An 18,101-nucleotide genomic window follows, 5' to 3' on the forward strand; every position below is an offset into this window, starting at 1 on the left:
TATAAGGTATTGTTTATTTTGAGACAGTTTCTAGGGGGATTTGAGAAGGTACAGGTCCATAAAATGGAAGAATCTGTCTCAAAATGACCGCTAGATACAAAATGGAGCATTATAAGATGTAAATAAGCTTGTGTGTAGTGAAACAATAATTCAAGCAGAAATAGCTTTAGAGCAGTATATTCGGTGCAATGTCTAATCATGTGTCTCTCTGTTCTTTTTCATGAGAACCAAGTCTGGACACAGTTCTTATCAGAAAAAAACCCTCCCACAACCTCCAGAGAGACTCGGACAAAGGAACTGACTGTGCTACAACCACCTGAATAACAAAGTGAATACAAGGGAGGACCAGATAACGCTGAAGAGAAACAGACGCTTGAGAACATAACAGATATATTCTCACTACACTGATTGTTAAACAATGTATGTTTTCTTAATGTTTTTCTAACCCAATGACATTAACCCCGTGACTAATGACGTATTCCTTTCCTGTATTAGAACTATACCAAAGTGAATAAACTTTCAGTGTACGCGCCTTAAGCAGAGTGGGCTGTATACTTGCCGCGGCTCATCTCTACGTACCTGTGGGAGCCAATTACTATAAATCATATAGTTTTTGGCCTCTCTGATGCATCCAAGTACGAACTAATTTGGAACCCAAGGCTTGAAAGGTTAATGTGACCGGTCATGTGTAACGGTCCTTAACATTATCATCAGCCTGCTAGAGATGAGGAGGTTTTTCTGCGTGGTGATGGCATATTCTTTTCCTCCTCTGGAAAAGGAAATGCAAAGAACAAGCACAGTGGCTCAGTTGTTAGTATTGCTGCCTTGCAGCGCTGGAGTCCTAGGATCAAATCTGACCAAGGGGGACATTTGTATGGAGCTTTTATGTTCTCTTTGTTTTGTTGTTCTTGTTGTACTCCTCCTATGGAGAACAAACAAGTGTCGTTGCTCATCATCGTCACCTTGCAGTGCTGGAGTTCTAGGTTCAAGTCCGTCTGTTTTTCATAGCCCATGCAGATGTTGTCCTTGAGATCTGAACCTATGGTAGTACCCCAGCACTGCAAGGTGACAGTGTTAACCACTGAGCCTCCTCCTTTGTGCATGCTCAGGAAGCAAAATTAGAAATGGCGCTTTCCAGATTTATCTGTTTCATGGGCTGGAAAATAGAAGAACCCACGAAAGAACAGCCAAACGGAAAGGAAACAGCTAGTGTGAAAAGGCCCTTACATGGCAAAGGATCTAACATAGGACAGGAACACATAACGCACTATTTGCATATTAAGGAAGAGTAGAGAACATGGGACACTCCTGTGATAAGATTGTGATTTGCAAACTCCAAAATAAGCAGTAAAATGGGATATTCACTCTGCAGTTTGGATACTGATGCGTCACCCAGCAGGCCCATCCATTTGAGTAATAAAACTTTCATGGCGTTGGGAAACAAAGCAGCAACCAGCTCCTCAGCAGGTGGCAAGTCTGAAATGCGTTCAATATGTTTCCTCTTAAACTCCTCTACCTGCTGACTGATGCGGTCATTTTCACTGTGGAATCGGTTTCCTAACCAACTGCTAACCTCAAACAACAAGTGGTTGTCATACACAGTGGAGGCCTGCTGCGGATTGTCCTGTAAGTGACTTACAACTTCTAGAAGTTCCAGAATGCTATTAATCATCTTATCCAAGCAGTTATGCTGACTGAATGCTTGTCCTACAACATCCAACAAAGCCACAATGGTCTTCATCAGTTGGTCCTCCAGATGAAGCACTGAGCTGGAACACATGCCCAAGAGAGATTTAATCCTCTGGATAATTAAGTCATTGCCCGCTGTCTCCTGGGATAGACACGCACCAGATTTATCTTCCTGGCTCATGCAGTAGTTGTGTTCCGACAGACTGCAGCGAGATCTAGGAATCCCGCTGATTTGCTGAGAAGTAGACACCACTCTATTGTCATGGATTTTGGGTTCCTCTGCCTGGTTACATACCGGAACTACAGATCTGCTGTTTTCCAGGCATGTACTTAAGTCGTAGCATTTATTTAGAGGTTCATCTTTCAGGCGAGATTTCCACAACTCCTAAAAACAAGAACCATACAGGCAGATAATGGTTACTACTAAATAAGAAAAGCATACAAACTAACTGAATAAATAGGTACTTGGTTAAGGTGAACAGATGACTATAACTAGAGACAAACAGCCCGTCTGGTTTCACATTACCTCTAGTGAATCCAATATGGTTTCTGTTATCCAGGATAATGAAAACCAGGGCAGAACCTGGACGGCACCACATGGGTTAATATGCGAGATGAAAACCTCTTTGGTCTCCATCTTACATAGTCTCCATCCTTGTCAGCCCTATACAATGAACAGAAAAGAGCCGTCAGAACGTTCTGCTGGTATCTATTGTACTATATGTCTCCCAGCAACTTAGCTCCACAGATGTGGTTGACTGGGCTTGCTGTGTGTGGGTTTCCCCAGTCAGCCGGTCCCACAGGTCTGCTGATTATAACATTTCCCCGAAAATAAGACGCTATCTTATATAAAATTTTGTCCCCAAAAAGGCAGTGTCTTATTTTCAGAGGAGAGGGTGGGGCGGACGGGGGGCTTATACTAACCTGTCCTGCAACGTCTGGGCCCTCACGCTGGTCCCCGACACTGAATTCACTGAATGGCTGTGACTGATCAAGCAATGGCTCTGATCGGAGACCAGTGCGAGGACCTGGACGCTGGCTGCTAGGTGAGTATTTTATTTTTTTCAAGTAGTGTAGCTAAGGCTTATTTTCAAGGGATGGCTTTTATTTCAAGTCTCCCTCGAAAATCGGGTTAGGTTTTATTTTCAGGGAAACACGGTATATACCAGCCCTCTATTAGTGGTTGCTGGTTTTCCCTTTTTTGCTCTGTGTTCTGTGAACAGTGGCATGTTCCTGCGTGTCTGTGCAAGTGCCAAACATGAGGTGTGAAATGCATGTTCAGGGATCTGTCTGTTTCTGAGTTCTGTCTGATCCTGAGATCCATCTGTTTCCATGTGCATGGTGCTCTAGGTTGTATGCAAATCCCTGGCATGTTGGGGTGAGCTTTGTTCTGTCTTGCTGTGGATCCTTTATCATCTAGGACGAGGTAGGTCCCTAGGCTCCAGCGCTGGGTCATCCCGGTTAGGAAGATTGCCCTGCATGCAGGCAGGATTTCCTGAAATTAGTTGTCATGTTAGTGTAGGGACCCGCGAGACAACGAGGACTCTTGAAGTGGACTTGCGTGCTTCAGTATTATGGCCAGAATACGAACTGACACCTCGTACATCCTATAGTTAATCCATCTGGCAATGTGTGCAGGTGAGCGTTTTGTGTGTTTGGCAGTCTTCGGTTATGCTTGCCATGAGCGCATAGTCAGTCTCTCAGTCCTGAGGTTCTCTCTGAGGTTTCGTCTGAGTTTGCCTGTCGGCAAATGCGAAGTCTGTTTCTTATTTTATGTATTCTTTCAGAGTTCCCGAGTTCTGTCTATGCCGTCTGAGTTCTATCAGTTCCGTCTGATCACTATTCCTGCAGTGTCGTCTGGGTTCTGTCTGAATTCCTGAGTTTGGTCGTTTGGAAGACGTAACAGCCATCTTTAGAAACCAAGATGGAATCAGTGATTGATTTACTCAACGTAATGTGAAACCAGGGTAACTAGCAGATTCTTAACCCGTTGGCGACATGCACATATACAGCGGATGTATGGAGTGGAGTCTGTATGGGGCTCCCCCATCTCTAGTCCTAGGAGTTGTATAGTGGGAGCTCCAAACACCCAGAGTTTAATCCCATAGTAGATATGCTTTTTCAAAATAACTCATTAATGTCCTATTTAGCTTTATTAAAAAAAGCAAGAACCCGTTTAATCTCCAAACAATACGTAGCAATTTCTTCCTACTGATATCTATGACAAAAGACAAACATATCCCCTGGATATGCCATCACCATATGATCAGTGGGCAACCAACCCCCAGAAACCCCAAAGGATCCAGAGAATAAAGTTTAATGCCATGTCCCCATCTTTATTTTTTCCTGGACAGCAACACCATGGCTACTTGCTGAGATGGGAAATGCAGCACAACCCCTTTATTCTCAGGATCAGTGGCAGGCCCGAGGTTGGACCCATAGCCTAACAGTCACTTTATAGCACTGTCCCTTGGAAACGAGGTACCTGAAGACTTTCAATGACTGCCAGCTGCTCTTCTCTACTGTACAAGTCGAAGGCCACTTTGAAAAGTCCCTGAATACTATAAAACCAAAGATTGTTCAGTCCACTCGGAAGCCTCAGCTTTTCAAACTTGAACTCTAAAAAGAAACAGAAGATTTGTATAAAGCAACACCCGGGTTAAGCCTGGCTACAGATTTTAAATCTCATTAAACATTTTAGGTTGTTACTGTAGTTAAGTCTAAGTGACAGAAAGGTCTCTTTCAAAGACCAAAACTACATATAACCCCTCAGTGAATGACAAACTTTGTTTTACACATATATGAAGATATTAACCCCTTCCCGCTTCATGACGTACCGGTACGTCATGGGAGCCTGGTACTTCGCGCAAAATGACGTACTGGTACGTCATCGGGATAGCGCGAGATCATGACTGACCTCGCGCTATCCTGCAGCGGGAGCCGGCTGTCAGTCACAGCCGGCGTCCCGCTGCAACAGTGGAGGACATCGGAGATACGCCCCCCGCTGTTAACCCCTTCCCTGCCGCGATCTAAGTAGATCGCGGCAGGGAAAGAGTTCACAGAGGGATCGCGCTCCCTCTGTGTCTCCGGCCGGCTCTCGCGATGTTATCGCGAGAGCCCGGCCTGTCACCATGCCAACAGGACGCTAGACACTGGCGTCCTGTATTGCCTATGCCTATGATCGCTGTATAAGCAATAAGGCATGGCAGAGCAGTAGCTCTGCCATGCCTTATAACAGCGATCACAGGAGCAGTGCTGCAAGTCCCTCAGAGGGACTCAAATAGTGAAAAAAAAAGAAAAAGAAAAATGTAAAAAAAAGAAAAATGTAAAAAAAAAAAAATGTTAAAAACCCCTTTTTTTATGCTTTTTCTAATATTAGTATAAAAAAAAGGTAAAAAAAAAAATAAAACCCCACATATTGGGTATTGATGCGTCCGTAACAACGTGTACAAAAAGTTGAACACGCTTTTTATTTTGTACAACAAAAAGCGTTTAAAAAAAACGCTAAAAAACAGAGGCAAAATGCTAATTTTTAGCATTTTGCCTCACAAAAAATGCAATAAAAGTGATCAAAAAAGCCGTACATTCCCCAAAATGGTACCAATAAAAACTACAGCTCGTCTCGCAAAAAATAAGCCCTCACAGAGCTCCGTACATAGAAAAATAAAAAAGTTACAGAACTTTGAATGCAGCTATAGAGAAAAAAAAAAAAAAGATTTCCCAAAAAAAAGGCTTTTTATTGCAAAAAAGTGTAAAAACCTAAAAAAATTATAACAATTTTGGTATCGTTGTAACCGTACCGACCCGCAGAAAAAAATTTGTGTGTCATGTATGCTGCATGATTAACGCTGTAAAAAAAAAAAATTAAAAAAATCTGTCAGAATTGATGCGTTTTCTCTCCCTGTTATCATAAAAAAATAATAAAAGTTATACGATATTGTCTATGTACCCAAAAGTGGCACCGATAAAAACTACAGCTCGCCACGCAAAAAACAAGCCCTTATACGGCCACGTCGACGGAAAAATAAAAAAGTTATGGCTTTTGAAAAATGAAGATGGAAAAATACCAAAAATCGCTTGGTCCTCAACGCCAAAATAGGCCATGTCATTAAGGGGTTAAAGGGGTTTCCCAAGACTTACAAAAGAGTTCCCACGAGCAGAAGAGGTTACTAAATAAACTATGCACTACTCACACATTATGTCCCCCAGTAAGCTCAGGATCCCTGGTCCTGCAGTGCTCAGGTGCAGTTTATAGTTCACATAAGTAAGGCCTCCTGCACACGGATGGATTTGCTTTGGGAGATCCAGAGCACGGGTCCGCCTCCGAATTCCGCAGCAGATCCAGCCCATAGCATGCTATGGCAATACGCGATTTCATGTCCATGAGCAGAAATCGACTGCGATTTTCACACATGGGGAAGAAATCTCAGCATGCTGTGATTTTGTGCGTGCTCTGCATGGACGGCTTTCACTGAAGTCAATGGAAGCCGTCTGTGGTGCGGCCATTCTGCAATTATCATTGCAGAACGGTCGCGGAATCCACGTCATCTGTACTGCGCACATGCGCCGGATGGCACATCCGCAGCACAGGAAAGAAGACGCCGGACAGGTACGCAGGGGTCAGTAGGTTAAACTCTGCTGCGGGATAACACATGCGGGGTCCGGCCCGACTGTCTGCAGATGGCCTAACGCAGCCACTGATAAGTTGCAGTGGTCGCATGAACAATGCAGGAGCTTCCAGAGCGGTGAGGACTAGGGTTGCTGCAATGGCCACAGGGATACCTAACCTGTGCTTAGAGCATACTTTATTTTGTTCCATCCCTAGCCCTCAGAAACTTTTTTGTAAGTCTTGGGAAACCCCTTTAATCATTTAGCAAAATAAACCTTTCCACCACTGATTGAATATATTGTGCATAAATACATGGCTGACATTTCTTGTAGAGTGGTAAAATGTCCTTGTACATATGTCATCTTTTAATGGCGAACACATAAAACGATGATTGTAAAACAAGCTTTCACTTCTGCTGACGTCATCATTCACAACAATCACTGGGAGGACAGCGGGGCAACATCGCTGGATCCCTGTGGCAGAGGATGGGCAAGTACAGCCCTGTTATTTTAAGACAGTGTGAGCCATTACCGAAATGTCTGGTAACCAAACAACCCATCTAATCCCCCCATGTCTCTGCTCTTTTGTGTATATATATGTTACTTCAGATATACTTGTTCAGCATGATGAAGAGGGCTAAGAATACTCAAAAGCCTGCAGTAATGATAAATTTCGTTTATATAATAAGATAAATCCCTTTTAAAAAAAAAAACAAAAAACATATACATCATAATTTTAAGAGATATAGTATACAAGAATTTATTACGTTTTTAAGGAAGAAATTAATTTATAATATATTTTAGATATATATTTATAGAATTATGAGATTTATGTATAGATTGATAATGTAATTGAATAGTTGTAATTTATGTTTAAGAGATGGGTATATTGGTAGGTTAATGTGTCTAAATTATTGGTTTATTGTGTTAAGTGGATGATATTGGTAGTAAAAGGGAGCCTACTGCGTTTTACTTGCGTTTTTTATTTTTCTGACATTTTAGTTATTATAAAGTATTTTAGATGTAAATTATACCCTTGTAAAAGAGAGATCATATATTTGTAGTTGAAGAGTAGAATAGTAGTTTTTAAAAATGTGGGCTTATGAGGAATCCTATTAGAATAGATAGACATAGGTCTTTTTATGAATGAGCAATCATGTGATATAAAAAAGGTGACGTAGTATACATATGATAGAATGACGGAATCGTCATGGTTCTAGGCGGTCCCCGATTGAATAATGGAGTTTTACTATGAGAAAGCTTTTTATGAATGAACTGCTAAGGTCATGTGATTTGAAAGAATGACGTACGAGCACACGTGATTAGGCATTTCACACGTGATGCAAAGATGGCCCCGGACAACGGCGTCTGCAAGAGGAAATGTGAGTCTTACATTTATATAATGTTTAACTTTATTGTGCTGTTTTTATATGCTTGAAAAGGGTGATTATTGTGCATCACCGAAACGCGTTGCATTTGAAATAAATATATAACGTATGGACCGCTGTGTCTGATTATAATCCTTGGATTCCTACGAGCGTGGGGTTTTTTGTATTTCTCTGAGTGCTACTTTATGCTACAGCCATATTAGGGCTGTAACCCGGAGACGACTCTCCGGAGATCCAGATCAAGGACCCAGGGTGGCTACTATAAGCTGACGTGGATAATAGGTGTCGGTGGACTCTCAAGCCAGAGAGTTCCACTAGACACCGGGTGAGTTAACTCTTCATTCACCAGTATATAAAAAAACACACGAAATATGAGGCGCTGATACTGTGTTTTTTCAAAAGCCTGCAGTAACGTCATTTAGTTAGCCATTAACTACACCACAGTCACATTAAAATTGGCAAAACCCTCCGAAATTTTTAAATGATAAGATTTTGAATTTATGTCTCATGTAAATATATTTGATGCAGAACTCCATCGCCATAAGTGCATTTTAACCCCTTAGTGACATAGATAATATTAGCCTTAAGAACACGAAAATAGTTTTCCCTTTTGTGTTGCAGCGGTCAAAACGTTTTTTCAGTAAAGGTGTATGACTCCTTGTAATTCGGGAGATGCTTTCTAGTTTTTCTAAGAACCAATTTAGGGTACACATAATGTATTGAATTAGCACTTGTGATAGCTGTGGGCTGTTGCATAGCAAAACCTCATATAACAGCAAGAGGATTACCAACTGTGCTTATAACGGTCAACTTAACTAGAAACAAAAATGGCATTGTAGATCAACATGTACCTGCAAATGGTACCAAGAAATGTAACTCCAACTCATGCGATTTAGGCCGGGTTTACATGACCGAACAGTAATACGCTGCATTAAAAAAATTACGTTTTACCAGCCTAGGGATCTGCATATCCCTACGTATTTTACACACGCTGTCCTGCACTGGCCTTCTGGTTTCTTTTTTAAAATTTTTTAAACGTTCTTCTCATGTTTCCTAGCAACATGCGTAAAAAAAAACGCCATTCAGAATGTAATTGCATATGTACTGCGTTTCAAAACACACCCATAGAAAACAGTAAAACTGTAAGCGCGTAATATGCGGTAAAACAGAACATGCTGCGTCCTTTTTTACCATCAGTCGGCTGCAGACTACGTTTCAAAGCCGCCTAATCTTTATTCAGGTCCTCTACAGAGTGGATATGATTATAGATCAAGTTATCTGTAAACCTGTATATTAGGATTATGACATTTTTGAAATTTTTTCAAATTTAAAAGCCTGTACTGGCAAACGATGACATTCAGCTCTCAAAAAAGAAATTTATTTTGTTAAATTGTAAAAAAAAAAACCTCTGCACCTAACGAGATGTTGTTTTAGTCTGAAGCATGAAATCGGAAAATAAAATACATACCGTTAGACATGAGAATTGTGAATTGACGATGCTAAGGGCTCATGTCCACGGGCAAAATGAGATTTAAAATCCGCAGCGGATCTCCCGCGCACGGATCCGCACCCCATAGGGATGCATTGACCACCCGCGGGTAGATAAATACCCGCGGATCGTCAATAAAAGTGATTTTAAAAAAAATGGAGCATGAAAAAATCTGGACCATGCTCCATTTTCATGCGGGTCTCCCGCGGGGACGGCTCCCGCGGGCTTCTATTGAAGCCTATGGAAGCCGTCCGGATCCGCGGGAGACCTAAAATAGGAATTAAAAGCATTTACTCACCCGCAGCGGGCCGCGAAGCTCTGCTCTTCCTCACGGCCGCATCTCCCTTGCTTCGGCTCGGCGGATGTGCCCGGCGCATGCGCGCGGCACGTCGACGACGTGCCGCCGGCGTCAGGAATTCATCCGCCGGCCGAAAATGAAGATCCGGCCGTGAGGAACAGCTGACCTTCCCCGCCCGCTACGGATAGGTAAATGCTTTTAAATTTCTATTTTCAGCGCTCATGTCCGCGGGGCAGGAGGGACCCGCTGCAGATTCTACATGTAGAATCTGCAGCGGATCTGATTTTCCCCGTGGACATGAGGCCTAACAGTATTTAAACTAATTTTAAATAATACGCCGAATTTAGAGCTTCACTATCCAGCACCTATCCCTCCTCTGCACATGACCTAGTAACCTTGCTGACAGAAATTCTTGTATTCCAGCTTGCATTAACCCTTTCCTAGTGGGTAGGCTTCTTTTCTTTATTATGTTTTACAACTTATAAACTCCTATTATTTGTTGTTGTTTGCCCTATGTGGCAAAAATGAAATATTAGCGGCGGGAGGTTTTTACATGACCAAAAGAAAAGAACACCGGAAAACTGACATATAGGCAAAGTTCATGAAATGCAACATCAGAAAAATTAATATTTGGAAAAAAGTTAAGTCATAACCCTACTGTAGATGTATAGTTATATTAACCAAAAGGAATTCAATTGCCTAGTAATGCATTATATAAACAGCAAGTTACCTGTGCTAAAGTTAAGCCTCGTGGCCAGGCCCTTCCTTGCAAACTTGGCATGGAGTTTTGGATGATTTTCTGTTCGAATTCCAGTTTGTGAAACAACATCACTCCCCAAGAATACAGGGATCACATTCCCCTGTGAAACAGAAAATGGAAATCAGTAAACGGTTTACACCTTTTTGTATCTTTACTTTCCGTTTTCCATCAGGAGTTCCAGTATTAGTGATGGATAAAACAGTGGTCTGCAGTGTTAGTCTTGACAGCAAAAATAATGATAAGAAGAGGGGGCCAAGGAACGTGCATTCTCGGGATCGGTGTGTGTCTCAAATCCCCACTGATAAGCCTTTAGCACCTATCCCACAGAGAGGCAATAAAGGTTGTTTTTGTTACAGCCCCTTTAACCCCTTAGTGACCACGCCATAGACTTTTTACATCCTGCTTTAATGGGCTTTAATCCCTAGGGCCGTAAAAACATGCTTGCTCTGGGGATTAAAGCCATGTGGGGTGTGGACGTAACACCTCTATGCTGTCGGTTACCAGAGGTAGCCGATAACCTGGAGCTGTCAATGGGGAGGGCGCCCCCCCACCCTCACCCCGTTACGCAATCACCGGTATCCACCGGAAACCGGCGATCGCATAAAAGTGTATCGGATCCATGAGGGGAGCTGAGAGTACTCACCCCCGTTCTCCGCAATGTCCCGCAATGTTCTGGTCCTACCCAGACCGGACGTCACCTTCTGCGCATGCACACCAGAGGTCATACGTCAGGCGCGTGCTCAGAAGGGCGCAGGACCCGGAAATTTAAAATCCCTCTGCTCCAGGCTTGCATGTGTAGTCGAGAACATAGGGATATCACCGAGGACCGCTGTATGTGGTTCCGGGTCACATGATCACTGTTATCCAATTGAGAACAGCGATCATTTAAAGTTTAAAAAAAAGTTTAAGTTTATTTACCCTCATCATATAATTTCTGGGGGGTTTCTGTCATTTTGGCGGCTCAAGGGCTCTACAAGTGTGCAATGGGGCCTAAAACACCTCTAAGTAAAATTTCTGTTCTGAAAGCCATCAGCTGCTCCTTTCATTTTGGGCCCCGTTGTGCATAGAGACATAATATTAGGGTCACAATGGGTATGTTTCTGAACTCGGGACAAATAGGGGTATCCATTTTGGGGTGCAGATCCTCGTTTTCATGTGCATTATAGAAAATAATCCAGTATCTAAAATGACATATTTGCAAAAATATGAAATGTTATTTTTTCTTTGCAATCTTGGCTTGGTGTAAGAAAACAAAGTGTTCCTCAAAATATTAATAATTATCAATGTTAAATTTGTACGTCTCCTAAGGCTGGGTTCACACAGGGCAGATTTTCCATGGAAATTCCATTCGGAATTTCACTACGGCAAGTCCGCCTGTGGCCGGTAATCCCAGGATTAGCCAGCCATGTGAACGAGATTTGTTAAAAATCCTGTCCATACGGGATGGCAAATCAGTCATGGATTCCCTGGCCTCGACATGTCTATTTTTTTTTCCCGTTGCGGCCAAGCTGCTCTCTATAGGAGCACCGTCCGCAAAGGAAAAGCATGTGGCCTAGCCGCTGAAAACCCGTGGCTAAGTGCCGCGGGTTTTTCGCTGCAGTTTCCTGGCAGAAATCTTGTGGTTTTTCGCTGCGGCAAAACTGTAAAATTTCCGTCGGGATTCCGTCCTGTAAATGGTTAAAAAAAAACACTTACATTTTTCCCATGTGCTTCCAGAATAAAGTAAACAGATAGAAATATGTATCTCATCAAAAATCTGTACAGTATGTTTGCATATATTTGAGATATTGCAGTTGAAAATGTGAAAAAATGTTCCCAATTTTGACGCTTTTAATAAATATACACAAATTCTGTCTATTTTTACCACTTAAATGAAGTACAACATGTGGTGAAAAAACAATGTCAGAATCACTTGGATATGCAAAACCTTTACGGAGTTATGATATGTTAAAATGACTCCTCAGATTTTCAGAATTTGGCTCCGTCACCAAGGGGTTAACACCTCATTGATTTTTCTTGCTATTTTTGCGGTATATCCACAGAAACAACACATGGTAGTTACAAGGTTTACATTTGCATTGTTACTTGTTTGTTTATAAAAGAATCCACATTGCTGTACTTGATTTATTGCAGGCCAGACACCAGCAGCGCTCGTGGACCCCAATGAATTACAACGGGATCCAGTGGGATCCGCCGTTATGATGGAAGAAACAACAATGCACGCCGTGATCTTCTCCAGCTCAAAACCTGCAGACCCTCCATTACAGGAAATACTGCTGACACCTGCACATCATACAGCCTGGCTCCAACCTACTACAGTAGTGTATATCCCCGTATACAGCAGGTGATGTGGTCATATATGCTGTATATCCTACGTATACAGCAGGCGATGTGGTCATATATGCTGAATATCCCCGTATACAGCAGGCGATGTGGTCATATATGCTGTGCATCCCCGTATACAGCAGGCGATGTGGTCATATATGCTGTGTATCCCCGTATACAGCAGGCGATGTGGTCATATATGCTGTGTATCCCCGTATACAGCAGGCGATGTGGTCACATATGCTGTGTATCCCCGTATACAGCAGGTGATGTGGTCACATATGCTGTGTATCCCCGTATACAGCAGGTGATGTGGTCATATATGCTGTGTATCCCCGTATACAGCAGGTGATGTGGTCATATATGATGTGTATCCCCGTATACAGCAGGTGATGTGGTCATATATGCTGTATATCCCCATATACAGCAGGTGATGTGGTCATATATGCTGTATATCCTACGTATACAGCAGGTGATGTGGTCATATATGCTGTATATCCTACGTATACAGCAGGTGATGTGGTCATATATGCTGTATATCCTACGTATACAGCAGGTGATGTGGTCATATATGTTGTATATCCTACGTATACAGCAGGTGATGTGGTCATATATCCCCGTATACAGCAGGTGATGTGGTCATATATGCTGTGTATCCCCGTATACAGCAGGTGATGTGGTCATATATGATGTGTATCCCCGTATACAGCAGGTGATGTGGTCATATATGCTGTATATCCCCATATACAGCAGGTGATGTGGTCATATATGCTGTATATCCTACGTATACAGCAGGTGATGTGGTCATATATGCTGTATATCCTACGTATACAGCAGGTGATGTGGTCATATATGCTGTATATCCTACGTATACAGCAGGTGATGTGGTCATATATGCTGTATATCCTACGTATACAGCAGGTGATGTGGTCATATATCCCCGTATACAGCAGGTGATGTGGTCATATATCCCCGTATACAGCAGGTGATGTGGTCATGTATTCTCCTGTATACAGCAGGTGATGTGGTCATATATGCTGTATATCCTCCGTATACCGCAGGTGATGTGGTCATATATGCTGTATATCCTCCGTATACCGCAGGTGATATGGTCATGTATCCTCCTGTATACAGCAGGTGATGTGATAACACTGCTCTCCTGCATACACACCTCCGCCTTGTGTCCAGGCTGCAGCCGGAACGAGCAGGGAGGACACAGATAGAGATACCTCAGCCGCCTACCGCCGGTCTCCCATTCAGAAAACTGCACTTTTCCACCTTCCGGCGACATCTGTCTAACGACCAAAGACACCCAACGGAATCTACGTATTATGAGCAACTAATTAATAACTGCGTCGCTGTTACTGACACAGACTAATAAAGTTATCCCAGCCCGCTGTTCCCGCCTATCAACAAGTGACACGTGTCAGAGCCAGGGCATCCGCTCTGCGATGCAGCGGCCGCCATTACAAGCACTGGCAAATGAGTGTAGAACTAAAGGTGGGAGTTGCAGCTCCAGTTCCACGAGGTGCAGCATTTCTTTGCCTTATTGTCTTGGTATATGCAACTTTATATAAAAGGGCCGCCAATCCTCAAGTCTGTATGCTAAATTGTTATGTAGTTGTATTAATTTGCATCGTAGCCAAAACCACAAATAGAACCTACAAAGAAACTATATGGAAGATCTGTTCCATGTTTTCCAGCCACTCCCAGTTCTGACTTCTGTATACTGATGCAAAATACTCCACAAATCCTGCCCTGTGAATGGGGCCTAGCTTGTAATTTCAAATAATCTCTGCTCATTAAAGGGTTTTTTTCCGGGCGATGTCTATTGCCCTCCGGAAAGCCATCAATAGTTGATCAACTGGGCCAATTAGATTTTTGGGTGCCTACTGTCAGTGCCAAAACAGCCCCTTATGTAATAGCCACCACAGGTCCCATGGTATTAGTGTAGCTTGGCGCCACCAGAAGCTAGCGGTTGGACAGGTTTAACCCCTTAAGGACATGACATATTTTGGCCATTAGAATGCAACAATTTGGGGGGGGGATTTCATCTCCACTTTTCAAGAGCCATAAGTTTATTTTTCTGTGAACATAGCCATATGAAGGCTTGTTTTTCACGTGGCGAGCTGTAGCTTTTATTGGTGCCATTTTTGGGTACTTGTATTGTAAAACCTGTATTAATTTTTGGGGGAGGGCAGGGAAAGAAAACACATCCATTCCGCCATTATTTTTTTTTCTTGTTTTACAGTGTTAATCATGCATGGCTGTCATAATTTTTTTCGGCAGCTTGGTACAATTATTCTAATACCAAAATTTTAGATTTTTCCACTTTTGTACAATCAAAAAAAATTTCTACATCGTGGCATTCAAATTCCCATAACTTATATTTTTCTACGGATGTAGCTGTATGAGGTCTTGTTTTTTTGCAAGAAAGCAGTTTTCATTTGCACCATTTTGGAGTACAGAGCTTTTTCGATCACTTATGTGTTTTTTGGGAGACAAAAGCAAAATAACCTTTTTGCCTCGTATTTTAGTGTTTTTGTTTTTTTCTTAGTTTTTGCAATGCAGAGTAAACAGTGTGTTCTTTTTATTGTATAGGTCATACGGATAGGATACCAAATATGTGAGATTTAAAAAATGTTTTTATACAAATATGGGGAAATGCACAAAAAAGGATTTTTTAAGTTTTATTTTTTATGTCCCTGTGGGGGACTTGAACCAGAACACCTATGGTAATGCATTGCAGGGCTTCTGTACTGCAATGACTTATCGTTTACAATCGCGATCACAGGCCATGGCAACTCATCAGCTCTCTGTTAGTACATCGCAGAGGGCCGATGACGTCACAGAGGGATGGTGCACCCTCTGTGAATCATTTGCATGTCACGATTGCTGTCATCGATCCCAGTTGTTGCAGCAGGAGGCGGTCTCCCTGCTGCGGAATGGCGTGCGTTTACATCCTGGCTGCGGGGTACTTATGTCCTGTTGCGTTAAGATGTTATCAATGAGAGCTGGCCCTGCAATTACCTGCGTGTCCACTACACAATGTCGAATCCATCGGTTTTCTGTTGGTAGATACAACAGGCGCCCAAACAGCTGATCGGCGAAGGTCCCAAGCGATAGATTCCAGCCGATGGGTTATCAACAGAAATCGCCTGGAAAACCCCTTAGGAGTCCAGTGAGCAGTCCTACAAAGTGATTGACAACTAGGTCCATGGGACTCCTAAGCCTAGAATAACCAGGGTTTGATATGAATAATTCGGTGCTACTGAAAATTTTTCATAAAAGGGGTCTTTCACACGGGACAGAATTACCCCACAGGACGCTGCAAAATGTGCAGCGGTGGAATTCCATACCAAAATCTGCTTGACTAACTGCAGATTCAGATGTGGAATTGTAGGCAGATTTTAAGACATTTTCATTTCTGCATCAAAATCCACAAGCAGCCTGCAGATTTGGGTGCTGAATTTACTGTGGCATGTTGCACAGCCTATTCAGTCCCGTGTGAAAGGTCAATAAAACTATCTCAGCGCCTTCCTCTCCACGACAGGTTCTTCATAAACTGGAAAGCATTTTCAAGAGATATTGGGTGTTTTTTGCATTCTAAATTGTGAACAAAAAATCCTAGAATGGTAGAGTTGGATGGAACCTCCAGGGTCATCTGGTCCAACCCCCTGCTCAGCCCAGTTACTGCAAAAATCGGATTTCATTTACTCTAAACATATTTCAATTTATAAGAGACATGAGAAGTCTTTACAGCAGATTCTGAATATACTACTGACATGCTGAATATCTCCATGTGTATGTGGAACCCAGCACCATATACCAAGCAGCAGGTTGGGATTATAGAAGAATTTTGATTATGTAACATTGCATACATTATGGTTCAGGTGGAACACATACCTACATACACTGAACTGGATGCGGTTTTCTCCAGCAGGTTTCGGGGTATTCTGTAGCTTCCTAATTGTGTAGTATGACATGCACACGCCTTATAACAACCAAGTCAGACACAAGATGTAAGTCTCAGGTCTAAAGTGGATCTGGGCATCTGGGCGTACAATGCTCAGAGCCTCAGGTTTATTGAAACACAATACCTGCTCTTTATGGGCATATAACACATTACATCAGTAACCTATATAGGTTTTCATTTGTTGGGCCATATAGAGTCCCCTGCCCCTCTCAAGTCCAGTGTATGAGTCAGTCTTTGTCTCCTCAACAAGTGGTCAGGCAAGAGTAGCTTCTTTGTCTCAGAAGTTGAGGGTGGGGGAGGGCTGGGAAGACGCCCAACGTGGATACAGTTCTTCAGTCTTGCAGTATAGCAATGTGACTAACCCTTTAAGAGGCTGCAGAGGAGCTTTATATTAGGCTAACGTTATAGAACACATCTTTCACCATGCCATTGTCCAGCAATTACCATAATGAAATTATGCGGCCATTAGCCTCTAAAGAGTTAAAGTCACTACAGCTGCATAATACATCTAGTTTATACAAATCAATAGACATTTTACGCTAATTATTTAGCATGTCTACTACAGCACAGCAATGTGTGACTACTCTGATAAGGCCCTATTATGTCCCAGATGAATAGGACATGCTTTACATGGTTCTACCATCAGTCCCTTTCTTGCTGTCCTAGTTTCCATTGGGAGTTCTGGTATTTTCTTTACCTGTAAACAGAGTAATGAGTGGAGTAGAGTAGAAACACCACTGCTGAACTCCCTACCTCTTTCCAGGTTGACTTCCATAGACTGTGTTCTTCTATCCATTGTAACACAACTTACCTGACAGTGCATCAACTGGATACTGCAAGATTTTGATAGTCAACTAACATGGTTTATTTATATGTACAGTTTTGAGTTTCTTGGCCCACATTCAGTTTGCTATGGCTTATTACCTTTATTTTTGTATGCCTATGTGATGTTTTTGATTTTGTAATTTATTCCATCTATAGAACTACTTCTAATCTTTTAGTAACTGCATTGCAATAGGCTGGTTGTTAATAATTGGGTCTGCATATTGTTTTGATGTCCCCTATAAGTGCACCAATGGTGGGTCTAAGGCATTGGGAGGATTTAGTCATGATTTATTGATGGTTAGACCCTACCATGGACACTAGTTACTATATGTGACCTGGTGTAGCACTCCCTCCCACACCTTGAATTTCTCCATATATTCACCTAGTATCCCATTTATAGCCTTGTGTGGAGCATAGCGTGAACCCTTTCCAATTCAATTTTGGATTCTGGGTTTCCTAAAAGGCTCTCTTTTTGGCTGTTTTACAACAGTGCCATCTGCTGGCTAAAGCTAGTGTGCGCGCGCCAGACAGGCTCCGACAGCAGAGTGGCTGGCAATAGACGGTAAGAATACCCTGTCAGACGTCTTCGGACATTGGAGCTGTACAAGCTTCAAATCAAAATGTAGGAAGTCGTCAGACAGTAGATTGGAAAGGGTTAAGGCAGCAGAAATGCAGTCCTAAGCTCTCGCTCACAACCTAAAGGTTGCAGGGTTCAGTCATGGTTCAAGGTCAACTTAGCCTTT

At 42.5% G+C, this 18,101-nt stretch overlaps 1 protein-coding gene across 1 annotated transcript; it reads right to left on the reverse strand.

Annotated features, from left to right (window-relative positions):
* On the reverse strand, positions 1-13,920 carry LOC136627868 (uncharacterized). Its single transcript, XM_066603304.1, has 4 exons — positions 13,729-13,920; positions 10,203-10,332; positions 4,175-4,308; positions 1-2,074 (listed from the first exon to the last, which is right to left on the reverse strand). The coding sequence occupies exons 1-4, from the start codon at positions 13,846-13,848 to the stop codon at positions 1,268-1,270; spliced, it is 1,191 nt and encodes a 396-aa protein (XP_066459401.1). The 5' UTR covers positions 13,849-13,920; the 3' UTR covers positions 1-1,267.
* Positions 13,921-18,101: the final 4,181 nt, after the last annotated feature.

Source organism: Eleutherodactylus coqui, chromosome 5 (genome assembly GCF_035609145.1).
Source record: "Eleutherodactylus coqui strain aEleCoq1 chromosome 5, aEleCoq1.hap1, whole genome shotgun sequence".
In the NCBI taxonomy this organism is placed as follows: Eukaryota; Metazoa; Chordata; class Amphibia; order Anura; family Eleutherodactylidae; genus Eleutherodactylus; species Eleutherodactylus coqui.